Below are 14,585 nucleotides of genomic sequence, written 5' to 3' on the forward strand. Positions count from 1 at the left end.
ATCTGAATCTAATTCACTTCCTTCTAACACACCTGACTTTAATTTTTAACGCCCAGCCAGGCAGAGTGCTAAGATCAAAGTGAAACAAAGAGTAGGGAGTGAAGCAGTTTTTGGGAAGTAAAAAATAAAAATGGCATAACATTGTGTAATTTTTCATATACGACAGAAATATTTGGCTTATTTACCATTCACTTAAGAATAAATCTGCAGTAAATTTGCTAAAGGTGATTATGCCAGCAACCCCCTTACTTATCAGGGAGAAAAATCAGGTGCACTATATTTATTGCCTAGGAGATACCTTAATTTGACAGCAGAAATCTGCTTTAATGTCCCCAGAAAGGCACAGAGTCTTTTATTGCTCTGTGCTTAACTCTGTGCCAAAGTGGCTGTACACCATGGGAACCTCTGCGTGCTGCTCTCTGTAGATCCTTCTGCTGATCTTGAGGGAGAAGCTGCTAAAGTCCCACAGGAATCTGTCAAGTTTTCATCTTAAAGCTCGTTGACAGACAGGATCGGGTGGGTGTTAAAGCATAATTTAAATTTGAGTGAAGTACCTGCTGTGTCCTATCCCAAATTGCTGTGTCCTATCCCAAATTCTTCATTCATGGTTAAGTCTGAGATTTTGTTGTGGCTGTCATGGGGACCATAAATGGTTTGATTTGAATGTTTATTTGAATGTTGGAAGGATAGTAAACAGCTGATCAAATGGGAAGAACTTCAACATATAGAATTAGAATATAGTAATAGAAAACTGGAGTTTGTTAATTTAGTTGCAAAAGCGGTCACCCCTGTAAACTGTCCTTGGGAGCTTGTCATGTGTTAGAATTACAATAATTTCTTGCATGAAATTTTGTCTTCATCAGTTCTCATTGTTTGCTTACTTTTACTGATTTCTATGTACTGTCAATTTATGAAGTGTAATATAATTCATTCTCTGTCTTGAAATTTTTGGATTGCAACACCTTCCATTAGTCTTTATATGTCCTTGTCATCATTCAATTCCAAACTGTCAGTAGTATCTACCATATGAATGGGAGACACTGAAAATGGAGTTGGTGTCAGACTATTGTAGCTTCATTGCCAAGTGATGCTCAAATTTTTTAGTTAAAATTCTACAGTTAAAATTAAGTGCATGTTCTTGAAGAGAAAGGCTGACAAAAATTAATTGGTAATGATTCTAATGCTTGCAGAAGTACAGATAGTCAATCTGTTTAATATATTGATACAGTCTGTAATACATTGATATAGACATCCTCTCTAAAGGATTTCAAGTCCTTGTTCTGAACTTGAAGCTCCTAACTCACCCCTCCTGTGAGGGTTTTATGCAGTGTCTGCAAAACCCCTCCATGCAGAGGGGCACATGGCTCATGGAGTGAACATGAAGCTCAGTGGGAGAGAGCTGCATCTGACAGCTGCTGAAACTTCTCATTGTCCAGCAAAGAAACTAAAATCAGAGAAAAAAAATGACCTATTTTGGTATAGTATGTCAGTGTCACTGACATTGCAGCAGCAGGTTACCTTCAAATGCGTCTTCAGGATTTTCCTGTAATTGCAGAAGGGAAAGAGTGTTCTTCATAGATCCTTTCATCAAAGCTTTTACAATAAATAAAAAAACCCTGAAGGAAGTAAAATGGATGAGATTGGCTAAATTGATTAACAAATTGTAGGCATTAAAGTCCTAATGAAAACTGATTCAGAGAAAAAAGTATTTCTCTCATAGGTGTAATTTATAAAACTTTTCCTTTATTTTTTGTGTCGTTGATGGTATTAGAGTGAGGCTAAGTTTAACATACCAACCTGCTGGTTTTGAGTAGATACAAGATAAAGGAAATTCAATCATTTTACTTTTTAAAGGACATTTTTCATACCAAAAGCAAACTATCTTAAACACAAAACTGTATCAGATTACAGATTACTGCCTATTCAGACATTTCCATAAAAGCATTGCTGTCTTACCTTTGCTGCTATAGAGAAACTAAACTGTTCAGCAGATGTTGATTAAAGACATCCAAGTTGATGTGTTTAACATTTCAGTTTAAGTTTAGTGGTGCTTTATAGTTTATATGTCTAAAGACTGTGCCTGGCCTGCAGTAACTAATGGTGAAACTCAATATGTGCATTGTCTTTGGTGCAGCTATAGTGAGAATATTAAATTACATCTCATAGTAACAAGAATCTGAGTTCTCTAATGAACCTTTTGAACACTTCAACTCTTAATGGGTCTAAACCTATGTACATTGACCATATGTTAATTTAGAATGATTTAGAAAAGACATCTCTAAATAAGGGGGCAGGGATCTGTTATCCTTCTGCAAAAGCTTTTCTTTCATGTAAATGTATTCCACTGTCTCTTATATATGAATATAGATGGTTTCTAAAACCAAGTAGCTAAAGGGAAAGTTTCCAATTGGAAGAATATTATTATTTCTGATTAATTGCTGCCTAACCATTTCAGCTTTGCTGCTCTGGGGATTTTTCCTACTTTTTACCACTGGTACTTCAGGAAACTCATATAAAATGATACCGTGTGAAACTGGATTCTCCATTACAATGTTTTAAATGCGATTTTGAAGGCCAGGTGTTTTTATAGTAGAAATAAACATGGCTGTATTAAATTCCTATAGCTGTTACTGATAGTAGTGGGGGGACAGGGCTGTTATTTTTACTTTCAATATAATTTTTTTTGCTATTACAAATTTTAAAAAGAATTTTTTAATCTAAAATTAATTTCAATTTTTAGGGCATCCCTCCTCCCTTGTCAACTTTTCTGCCCCCTTTATGTCTTAATTTGAGAATAAAGTAGTGTAAAGTATAATACTTTTCCTCTGTTGATGATGTATTATATTATTAAGTAGAATATTTTATAAGAAAACTGGAAAATCGAACATATGGGAATTATCAAGAAAATTTGTAAGAGGTGGAAAGAGATAAGTAATTAAGTACTAAATAGGATTGAGCAATTTTAAAGGACAATACTTGCAATGTTTTTCCCTTCAGGTGTGAAATAACTGTTACTTACAAGTTCTATGCAATTAATTTATTGTTTGAAATTTGGAGCAGCACACATATCTGAAAGTTTCTCAATTAATTAAAGTATACTGGGATTTCTCTGAAACAACCAAGTAAAACTAACATGATCTGTTGAGTGAATTATCTTCTGTACTTTTGAAGTCTTTGTACCAAATATGTGTAATATTGTCACACAGTTCTGTGTGAAAGGGATGTTGCAAAACTGTTCATATAAGGAGATACAAAATTAGGGTTATAATGTAATTAATGGCCAGGTCTTTTGACAGAATTAGTTGTAGCATGTTGGGATTAGGCATTTGCTATTTTTGGAGTTGTTTATGATCTCAGTTACACTGTCCTGTGGAGCAGTGTGATGATGTTTGAATGTGCATTTATTTTGCTTTTGTCTAGACTCTTGTATCTTTTATAGCTTTGCATTGGAATCAAAACTACAGGAGTTGTTTAAATGGGAAATGTATTGAGTTTCAAATTCAAACCTTACAAAGCATGTTAAATATCTATTTAAACTTTCCAGGAAAGGAAATAAAGGTATTCTTTTCTTTCACTCAGGCTGGTGTTTTAAAGAGTAACCTTAAGCCATCAATAGAAATATATAGTGGTGTTAGCAAAAATAAAGCAGATATTTTTAAAGTATTACAGTGCATATGTGCATAACCTAAAATATGAAAAATAGGCAAGAAAAACTGGGATACTGCAAATTATGATAGTTTAAATTTGGTGTCAATTCCTTAACTGAATTGCTAACATCAAGTATATGGTATTTCAGTGGAGCAGCAACTTTCTAGATTTGAAATATTTCATTATAAATCATAATTCTGGATTACATATGAAAAAATAATCCAAGAGATCAAGAATACAAGTGAAAAAAATACTTTGGATAATAAAAAAAATCACTGAAGTTGTTTGAAGAGTGATCAAAAAGAATAAAAACAACTGTAGTTAAAATGAGAGGGACTTATTTGGAGTGAGAATGACTTTTATCTCCTATATATCTTTAATCTCATATATAACTTTATTCAGCATTTTCATTTAGAAAATACTCTTTACTGTTTCAATCAGGGAAAAAAATAACCCAACCATCTTTGAATACAGATGAAGAAAAGGAGATGATGACTAGCCTAAAAAGAAATTTGGATTGTTAATGCTAGGAGGCTGAAGGCAATGATTAATATAGTTTTGAAAAATATTTCGAATGGGATGTGGAAGTGAAAATTGCCAATATTCTGTCTGCAGAAATAATGGGTAGTGGAGCAAAAGATAACTCCTCTCTAAATGACTTTTGTGTCATCCCACCTGAAAAACCATGTGTGATTTCAGACATCTTGTGGTCAGAAGAAGGATGGGAATGTCAGACAAGAAGAATGGTCAAGACCTGTTGGGTTTGGGTATCTGTCTAAAGTCAGTAGAGCTTAGTTTTTTATTTTAACATTCTGAAGGTATAAATATCACAAATGAGGATAAATTATTTTGGAGAGTGTAAATCTTAGAAAATGAGTAGCATGACATCAGATTGACAAGGTCGTCTATTAAGTGATTGGATAGCCTTCAAATGAGAAAGGAAATTCAATTATCATAGATTTTTCATTGCTGGGTTACATAGGCAGTCCTGGAAAGCATCTTAGGGTATTACAGTATGTTCCACTGCCCACAAGCAGGATTTGAAGGAGATTCTTGCACTGAATGAAAACATTGCTTTTTCTCTAGGGATCAAGTCAGGCTTCGAGCCTTTCCACATCACAACCTGCTCAACCTTTTCACTTTGAAATGAAGCAGTTTGTAAGGTTTCTGCCTGTTATTCGGAACTCAAGGTTATGTCTCTTTTCTGTAATGAAAATCTTTTTTTTTGGATGTGTTTCTGTTTTCCTATCTTAAACATTTTCTTAAGGATATAAAATGACTATATTGCTCTTTAATAACTGTATTTATTTTAATAACATGTTATAAAGTGAAATAATTTAAATTAAAAGTAAGGTAATATGCTTTTTAGTGTTTTTCTTGTAATACTTTGGATATCCAAATGAAATCTGCTTTTAGAAAAGGCTGGACATCTATTTCACAGCTTATGTTTCTAATTTTTTAATATTTATTTTCTACTACATGTATTTCCCTTAATATATTTCTGTATTTTAAAGTACAGCATACACCATACACCTTTTGTTTCTCCCTGTTCTTGTCCAGCCTTTTGATTTCTCTGTGTTCATTGCTCTGGAAAACTTCCCAAGCTACTGTCGAACTGGCTTCTGCTCTCTTTCTGCAGCCTCTTGAGGTGCCTATTCTTACTCTATTTCTTTTGTAGCTTTCCGTTTCAGTGTTCCCTATTGCCCAACACTTGTCTGCACAACTTGTCAGCTGCCTCTCTCTTCTCACCATCTGTTAACTTTTATATGAGATGTGCTGTAACTTTTCAATCTGGACTGAGGCCCCCAAGTCTTCCCAATTGATACAGACACAGTAGGAATGACAAGATACACATTAAAAATCACATTCAACTTCAGTGATCTTTATTAAAAGTATAAGAATGCCAAAGCAGCTTTATTTTTTTTTCTCCATGTGAATTTACATTACAGTGTAATGAAGTATTCTCTCACTGGCATATGACACAGTATAACAGTTTTTCATGCAAAGTAGTCTTTAAAAAATTTTTGTGTAAGCCAACGTAGCCGATTTTATATGGGTATACACCAAGTAGTACAAAACTGGCCATGAGTAAAATATCACCAGATGTTTTCAAGCACCAGAAAGGTATGATTTTTCATGGTTAACTTTAGTACTAGTAGTTTAGGTGCTCTCAATGTGCAAATTGGGCTAGACATCAAAAAAATTTCAGTGATCAGCCTGTAACTCATAAAATATCGTGAGATGTAGGTACCCAACCAACCCAGGTTGAAAATCTGCACCACATATCTAGAGACAGACATTATAAGAAGCATTAGCTTAAGAATGAATGTCTGCCTCCTCTCGTCATAAATGGAATTATGTGTTAGTCTATTTTGTATTTCTGTATTTACTATCTGGAAAATAACTACTGCATTCTGAATTACATCACAGTAAATACATATAATGAGAGCAAAAGCTTTTCAATGGATGTCTCACAAGATTGTGAGTCCTGTGTAGAAGTCCAAGAGTCAAGCTGTTTTGTTCAGAGAATTTATTGGCCCCTGAGGAGAAGGAGACAGAGACTGAGTATTTCCAGATACACAAGTGGATATTATCAGCCCAGGCTTCTTTTGGCTAGCTTCCTGGTGAAGGTTAATTTTAGCGTTAAGTTCCAGCTCTTTCTCAGCTTGAGTCTGGCAACAAAAGCCAAGCTTTGAGTCCAGGAGCTCCTTTCTCTGTGACAGCCTTCTCCTCTCTTGGCTCCTTTGCCCACTGACCTGCTTTTATAGCCCTGTAAAAGTATCAGCTGACTTGAGGGCAGAGCTCTTCCCTAAGCAGCCCTGGGGGAGTTTTCTTCTGCTCTCTGTATGAGAACTCAGCACACTTCCTTTTTTTCTTAATGCTTGTTGATTCCTCTGAATCCTTCCTGTACCTGTACTTTGAATCCTGTCTTATGGAAGGATATAGAATCTTACAGTAAGTAAAAGTGGATGAATTATTTCCTTTAGTGACTGCACAATAAAACAAATATACATGCTTGTTTTGGAAGAAGAAGAGGAAAAGATGGTTTTCACTTTTGATCTCCAATTTTAGTTGCTTTTACTTCTATTTATTGATGCAATAGCATGCTCTCAGTTTCTATGTGCACATGAGACAGTAAATTGATGTTTCCAATCATGGAAAAAAGACAATTTTTTTTTAAAGCCACATATAACAGGTACTGACCAGAGAATATTACTGCATATCTCAGTAAATGACACATATTTTTCCCTAGTGATCAACAGTTCGTAGATTCTTTTTTTTGTTTTTTTTTCTCTCTCCAAAAGTATTTGATATATGTATTTTATATTGAGATAAAGTTCCAATCTTATTGGATTTTTAAATATACTGTAATAATACTTTATGCTTCTGTACTGTTTTCCCTGAGTATTCTCTAATCCTCAGTTAATGCATTTAACAAACTGAATCATACAGAACAAATAATGACATGGGAAATACTTGCACATTATATGAGTAGATCTTTGAATTCTACCACAGACTGACTTACTTTCCTTAGCATACTCTGGGAAAGTTTAATTACTGTGTAACAGCTGTTCAGAAGCTTGATATCAATGTAAATTTAATGTCTTTATTAATATAATTTTTTTACATTTGCAGCTTTATGACTATACTGTGGTGGATGTGTTGAGTAGACTATCAGAGTGAACATATGGGACTAAACTGTTTACAGCAAAATGTCTTCTAGATCTTACAATATTCCTCTATTCCTCAGTTGCTTAATCTTTAGGGCAGAGATTTGTTGTAAGAAAATGTGACATTTTTAGTAACATACAATATAAAAGCAACTCAGTGCTATTCAGGTGGCTGAACCCCACAGCTGGGCTTCTGCTGTCAGTGTTAATTATTTCATTATACTTCATCATTTTATGCCTTTCCTTTCTTTTTGCTTGTTCTATTTTCTTCAATTAGTTCCGTGAAAATTCCCATCTCCACATATCAGCATCTGGGTAAACTTGCTTTTTTTTGCCTTGTATTTTCTTCATATTTGGTTGCTACTACAGCTTTAGTGTTCAGTTAGACACCAGTTAGAATTTGAAGCCTTATTTTGCTTAAATACTGTGTAAACTATCGTCCTTCTGGCCCAAAGCACTTGCTCCTTCTTTAGAGATGGATTGCATTAAAAATCAGGAACTTCAGACAAAGGAAAAAGGAAGGTGATGGTTGTGCATTGAATAAAATGGACACCATCGTGTGGTTGATAATGTAAATTAATATACAGAATATAATAGTTTGACATATATAGAATATAGATACAAAATAATGATCAGCCATAAAATTAAGTCTTCAAACCTCAGTATTAATCTCATCAGCTGTGTGATCTTAACATCAAAAAATGAGTTTAAAGAATTTAAAAATTGTTGAATTGCTGTTATTCTGGGGGGAAGCAGTGCAAATGTACATCAGGAAAAATGGGCCCTGATTACCTTTTTTTTAATTCTGGTTTTATGTATAGTTCTGTTTTTTAAGCTTGTCAAGTAGAATAAGATTGGGAAGGATTATTTTCTTCCTGCTGGGGTTAGGTTGGGAGGTGGCAGTGGGTGACTCCCAGCTCATGGCACTGCTCTGTTCCCCTGTCATTGGGCTGGTGCGGGGCTGATGTCTGAGCTGCTCCAGCAGCTCCTCTGGGACCTTGCAGTCACTCTGCAGCTGCACTGGGGCCCTTTCAGCTGTCCTAAAGGCAGCTTGAGGTAAAAAGTCTTCAGACACATCAATCGCCTCTTGTGGAAACCTTGCAGACCTACTGAGCTGGAGACTGCTTGCTCCACGAGCACACAGCATATCCGTAGTTGGAGATGTTATTTACATAACCTAAAGGGCTATGTAATATTTATGGACAACTTTAAAAATACCTTTACTCTCTCTGATTTGGTAATCCAGTAGGATTGAGCTGGCCATATGCTTTGGGCTATCTAGAACCTCTGGCCTTGAAGAAAGCCTCATGGGGCAAAATAACCCAAGAATATAAAAAAAGTACTATTGACCTATGATTGCTATTGTAATCTGAAGTAAGTAAAATTCAATTTGGAAAATAGAAATTTTCAAGGTAGTAATAGGAAGGCACTTTGGAAAGATTTTAAATTGAGAATATATTATGCAATAGGCAGCTACCAGGAAGAAGTGTTATTCTTTTGAGACATAATCAAGCACTTTAGTGGATATTTAATTATGGAATCCAAGAGTATTTTATCATGTCATTATAAAATTAAGATTAACAAGTTTTTTTTTCCACTTAAATTAGTCAAGGAGAAGATTAGTACAAATCTTACACTTTAATGAACATATTCAGCTGCAAGCAGCAACCCCCTGGTCTATAATAGCTTAAGGAGTTGTGTATTATAAGACAATTTTTTAACATAACATTTTAATTTTTGGAATCTAAAAGTATGTAGTATTTTACTTCTGAAAAAAATATTCCTAGTTAATGCTTGTCCATCTACCTACTTGAATAAAAAGTGAAAGTAACTGGCACTGGTTTAGGAAGCACTTTTGGGGCAGTCTCTTTCAAGTCCAAAGGCAATCTGCAATGTCAAACTGTTGACGCAGAATTTGTTCTTCAATGGGCTCATTTTATTATTGGAAATTCTGCTTAAACTAAGAATTGCACTTAGGTAGTATTGTTGTTCTAAGGAAAATTTCCCCTCTCACTCCATAGACTGAAACTTCAAATAGCTCCTGTAGAGCCTGTTAATTTTAAGATATTTTGCCTGATATGATATTTAATAACTGTACACCATTTGATTAAAAAAAATATTGCTAAAAATCAATAGTGTTCTCCAAAAACTATACCTCTGTATTAAGTCTACTGTTACTACTCAGATAGTAATATTTTTATTAATGCTAGGGTAATTTAATTTTTTCCAGCTTTTTCATTACAAATTAAGCATGCACACATCCACAGACACCAAAACGGAAATATTGGGATGTCTGTAGACATCTATTTTGCTGGGTCACTACCAAAGATGGTTTCATGTTCTGGGATATCCTAAAATGTTTCTGAAAAGGACCATATGAGCCAGAACATTTACCATATGTCTTATTAATAAAAATAAATTACGTGTAAGTAGCCATTTAGTTTTATGTTTGTACTATGCCTTTTTTTTCTGTTTTGATTAATAGTTACATTACTTTTGTCTTTTGCTATCTATGTCTATAAGGCAGAAGCTAAAGTCTGAAAATGAATACTAAGTTTTAAAGTAGTCATAGATAATGCTCATGTTGGATGAATGCTGCTTATTAAACCCCTTTTTCTTGTAATGCCATTACTTATTTAAAATAGACTGTAACAGTATTTGGAAAATTGTTTCATATTATTTAATTTCTTAAAATACAAAGGTTTTTTTTTTTGGTAATTAATGCAAATGATACATACAGAAGTTCTGTTTTCTCTCCTAGTTTCAATTTTAAATTTATATAAGACTAAATTTATGTTACTAATCTACTTCACTGGAATTGACATGGTCTGTGCTTCAATATGAAACAAATCTCAAAGACTTCTGCCTGTAGAAATTTAGAATAGAGCAAAGTGACTTTTTGGAGTAAAAACCCCATTGTTACAAAATGTTTATTGTCCCAAGTTATTTACAACTCAAATACAGAGAAGAGAGGGAAATACTTTCTGCTAAGTTTAAATATATGGCTTTATGGTTTCAATAGCTATGACCAAGAAGTCTTAGGTAATTTCTCTTTTCCAGGTTCTTAAATTCTCTTACACTTTAATGCGTATCTCTGAAGGCAAATTGTTACAGCATGGAAGATTTTCTTTGATTATATAATTTTCTTTCAAATTTCATAGTACAGTACCTTAATTTTCACAATAAAAGGAGTTTTCTCTTGAGAACTTGGGTTACTGGAGACTTTTAAAGCCTGTCTGCGGGTGAGATTTAATTTAATCCCTTGAGTATTTAATAAGCATTCCTGAGACTGTCGCCAAAAGGTGACAAGATTAGCACTTGAGGTTTATTGACAGGATGCCTCATAGGAAAGACATTTATCTGTAAGGGTATTGTTTTAAAAGAAGGAATAAAGTCTGGGTTAAGCCCTGGGAATATACACACTTTGTGAAATACAGAAAGAATAGAGCACTTTCTTTTCATCCTGGCACAGGGACATAGCAGTTTACAGTGGTAAGAAAAAGATGTGGACAAAACTTCACAGTAACTAACTTCCTATCAGAAAAAATAAGTACTTGAGGATTAAGGAGGTCTTGACAGTCCCTGCCATAAACTGAATTCAGGCATGCTCAAAAGTCATTATTTAATAATAGAATTGTATTCTTACATAAATGCTTGTACCAAATATATGTGTGTGTTGTAGAATGACAGAGGTTACTAGAGGGTTTGTTGTTCTTTCTGGATTTAAAAATCTCAGGAAGAACTAAATCATATATTATGTTCCAAGATTTTAGCATGTGAGACCTCTCTATCTCTTTGTCTTCTGTAATATTTTAGAGAAAACTCTGTGATTACTGATCATAAAGTCTTGTCTGCATCAGTCGGTCTTTGCTAATCCTGTGCCCATCCCAAAGAGCAAATACTCTGTGGTACTGATTCTACTTTAGCATACCCCAGTGTGGTCCTGTTCCCATCAAAGTATTTCCTTCAGTTTTATATAGCACAAATAGAAGAATAATTAGATCCTTTCCTCTTATTTTATCTATGGAGTATGTATTGAGTGACTTATTTTAAAGCAGTTGTGATTCAATGGGGATGTTTTTAATTTGCTGCCTGTTCTCTTTTACCTCTGAGGAAAGAATTTTGTAAATGCTGAATAATTTTAGAACATGTTTTCTTGGTTAAGGGTTGGCTCATATTTTCAATTAGTTTTAAAAGGAAGGAAATCGTGTAAATGCTGTGGAATTCAGATAAGCACTGTGCATAGGAAATAAGTGCTTTAATTTAGGGTGCCTAGAATTGGTAGGTCAAGCTGATGATAGTAAAGGACCAGATCTTAACTTTGTTTCAAAGAACATGTAATCAATATTCACTCTCCTGTTTTATTTCCCTTTTACTTGAGAATTTGTTTTGGTGAAGCTGAAATGTGCAATTGCTTAAGTATTCCACAGGGTGTCATGAGGTAGTTGTTGGAATCATTAATACTTGGATGAAGTAAAGAAAGAAACATAGTGTGCAGTCCTCTGAATGCCAGTTAATGTAATTTTAGATGTGACTAATACACATGCCATAAAATAAAAAGTTCTTAACTCATTAACATGTGTATCATGTTTCTGTATCTGTATAAAATATACACACGAAGAAAAATATTGCAAGAGGTCATTCACAAGAGTAAGCTATTCTATGTCAGGTCTTCCCAAAAAGAGCTTTCTATATATTCCTTAGTATTTTATAGTTTATATAGCAAGTGGAATCTTTGGCTCATAGCAGTAATCTGATATACCAAACAATGTATATTAAGGAAAAAGAAAAAAAGTTACAAGACTTGTATTTGACACACTATAAAAAGCTTCTAATTGCGTTGTGCTCCTCCAAATTTACTTTCAAATTTTGTTATAATTTTTATTTAAATTATTTTAAAATTTATTTTTTTAAAAACACACTTTATGCAGTGCACACAGCTGTACTGTGGATTTTATGACTTGTTAATTGTAGATATATATGATGTCAAAACTTCAGGATTTTTTCTCCCACACTTGTATAATGTAGTAGGAGGAGAATTTTTACCAAGGTGTGCCCCAAATTAAAGTGTGTTTGATTATGGTGGTACTTTCTTGCATATGGAGATCAAATTTTTATTGATGTAATTGCTGACTTCTGCAGAGCTGCACATGCATTGAATTCAACTTCACATTTGTAAAGAAATCTTTAAAGTAACTGTAAAAGCTTCTGCTTCTCTTAAACTCTGAGTTGCTTTAAATGGAAAGATATTGGCTATGTGAAAAAAAAAAAATCAGTACATTATAAAATGAACAGGAAAACTTAATTAATTTCAGTAGCAAGAGAACATGATCCCAACTGAAAAAATCACTGATGAAAGTAAGAATTTGAATATCTGTTGACAGTAATAATTTGTGCAATGTTGACAACATATTTAAAACCAGTTTTGAACAAATGATACTTCATGGATTTTGGCATATTTTCTTATATTATCTGAAGTGGCATACTAAAATAACAGAGCAGTTAATTTTCTTGTTACTATTTATTTGTGTGAAGTCTTAAGTAACAAATCTTGGGTTTGTGCCAGTTGGTGCATAATGAGTGGCACTGAGAGTGCAGGACGGAGGGAGGGGGATTCTTCCAACAGACAATTAATGAAATTTTACACATCTGACATAACACACACCCTGCTGCATTCTGCCCAGAGGTCACAGTGCCTTACAGCCACAGAAGGGGATTGCCATGACCATCAGCAGCTGAGTGCTTTTATTCACATTTGCTTCCAAAGTTCACATTGCTCTGTGGACAACTTTTTGTGCAAAACCTTTGTGATTTAGCTCTTCCTGAATTAACCACTATAAATCATGGTGTACTTAGAGGTACTTTAGCAATATTCAAATACTTTCTAGATGATCAACCAGCTTTATTTAAAGAAGTTAAAATATCCAAAATAGAGTGACGTATTTAAATTTTCATGGAGGTGAAGAAAGTGAATGGAAGTGTTGCCCCTTGAGATTTTTTGTTTGGGTGCTTGTGGGTTTGGCCTTTTTAAGAATAAACATCCTGATGTCTGCCCAGCTGAGTTTTCCTTACAGCAAGGCATCATGGAAGAAGAGATTTTTAAATAGGCAGATTATAATCTTTCTTCTTCCTCATTTTAAGGCTCAGTCAAATTGCTTTGCCTCACCCTTTCTTTGTCCTTCTTATTGAACTAGAATAATCTAAAGGGGTAATTCCAGACATACTTTGAATTACTGAGATAACACAGTACCTTAAACTGGAGTGATTAACATCAGAAAATATTTAAATAATAAAATACCTGACTGCAGTGAGATTTTTCCCTTTATTTTACTGGAAAATTATACTTCTTGAGCAAAAGAAAACAAAATAGACAGGACTGAAGTTTAAAACTGTTGATGCTATAGCAGTTACAATCCTGGCAGTACAATGAGGCGCATGTATCATATGCCTGATGTGTACGCACTCAAGTCCCTCTTGGAACGTTATACAAGGTTGGTGATTATTGTAATGCTTTTATTTACAGATTGAAAATCTACAGGAGCAACTTAGGGACAAAGACAAACAACTAACTAATCTAAAAGACAGAGTGAAGTCGCTGCAGACGGATTCCAGTAATACAGACACAGCACTAGCAACCTTAGAGGAAGCTCTATCAGAAAAGGTAATGTTCTCTCATGAAAACCTTCCTGTGCTGCTCTTGTGGGTGAAGTGTGTGCAGAAAATGTACTTCGAAGTTGGCCTGACAGCTTTGCCAAAGGCTAGGGCCTTGTCAGGGAAGCAGGTGGCCCTGTTCTGGTAGGATGAGCAGGGAGTGACTGCCAGGGGAAGGAGTGATGTCCTTTGAATGCTTATGGAGAAAATGGCCCAGGACATGGGAAGATTTTGCCTTAGTCAATGAGGTGAGTGGTTATTTCCTGAAAGAACTGAAAGGCATTGGACACCTGACTTAAAGAAGGTAGAGTTTTGGGCATTTTTCTTTCTTTGTGGTCTTGAATATCCTGTTCTTTGGCTCATTAAGCAGGGGCCAAGAGCAAATGGATGTACCAACTGTTACCTTGGCTTGCTGTGAGCACTATTGGCTTCCTACACTTCATTTTTAACGGAAAGTGTTTAATTAAAAAAAAATATTGAGCATTCCTTTTTTTCTTTGCAAACTCTATGCCTTTGATTTGAAAATATCTAGGAGAAGGGATAAATCTGGACTGTTTAAATTAGTGGCAACATTCCTACCAGTTTCACTGAGGTCAGGTTTCTTCTTTCAGTTCA

General features: G+C 34.4%; 1 protein-coding gene across 17 annotated transcripts in view; it reads left to right on the top strand.

The window, feature by feature from the left end:
- ERC2 (ELKS/RAB6-interacting/CAST family member 2) overlaps nt 1-14,585 on the top strand; it is a 404,176-nt gene that overhangs the window by 122,613 nt on the left and 266,978 nt on the right. For all 17 annotated transcript variants that reach the window (XR_012057919.1, XR_003962561.4, XR_003962563.4 and 14 more), the window contains one exon: nt 13,843-13,980. Coding sequence is in view for 1 of the 17 variants with exons in the window: in XM_030283350.4 (XP_030139210.1) it covers nt 13,843-13,980 (138 nt within the window). In the remaining 16 variants the exon portion in view is untranslated. The remainder of the gene's footprint in view (nt 1-13,842; nt 13,981-14,585) is intronic.

The sequence above is a fragment of the Taeniopygia guttata genome, chromosome 12, assembly GCF_048771995.1.
Source record: "Taeniopygia guttata chromosome 12, bTaeGut7.mat, whole genome shotgun sequence".
NCBI lineage: Eukaryota > Metazoa > Chordata > Aves > Passeriformes > Estrildidae > Taeniopygia > Taeniopygia guttata.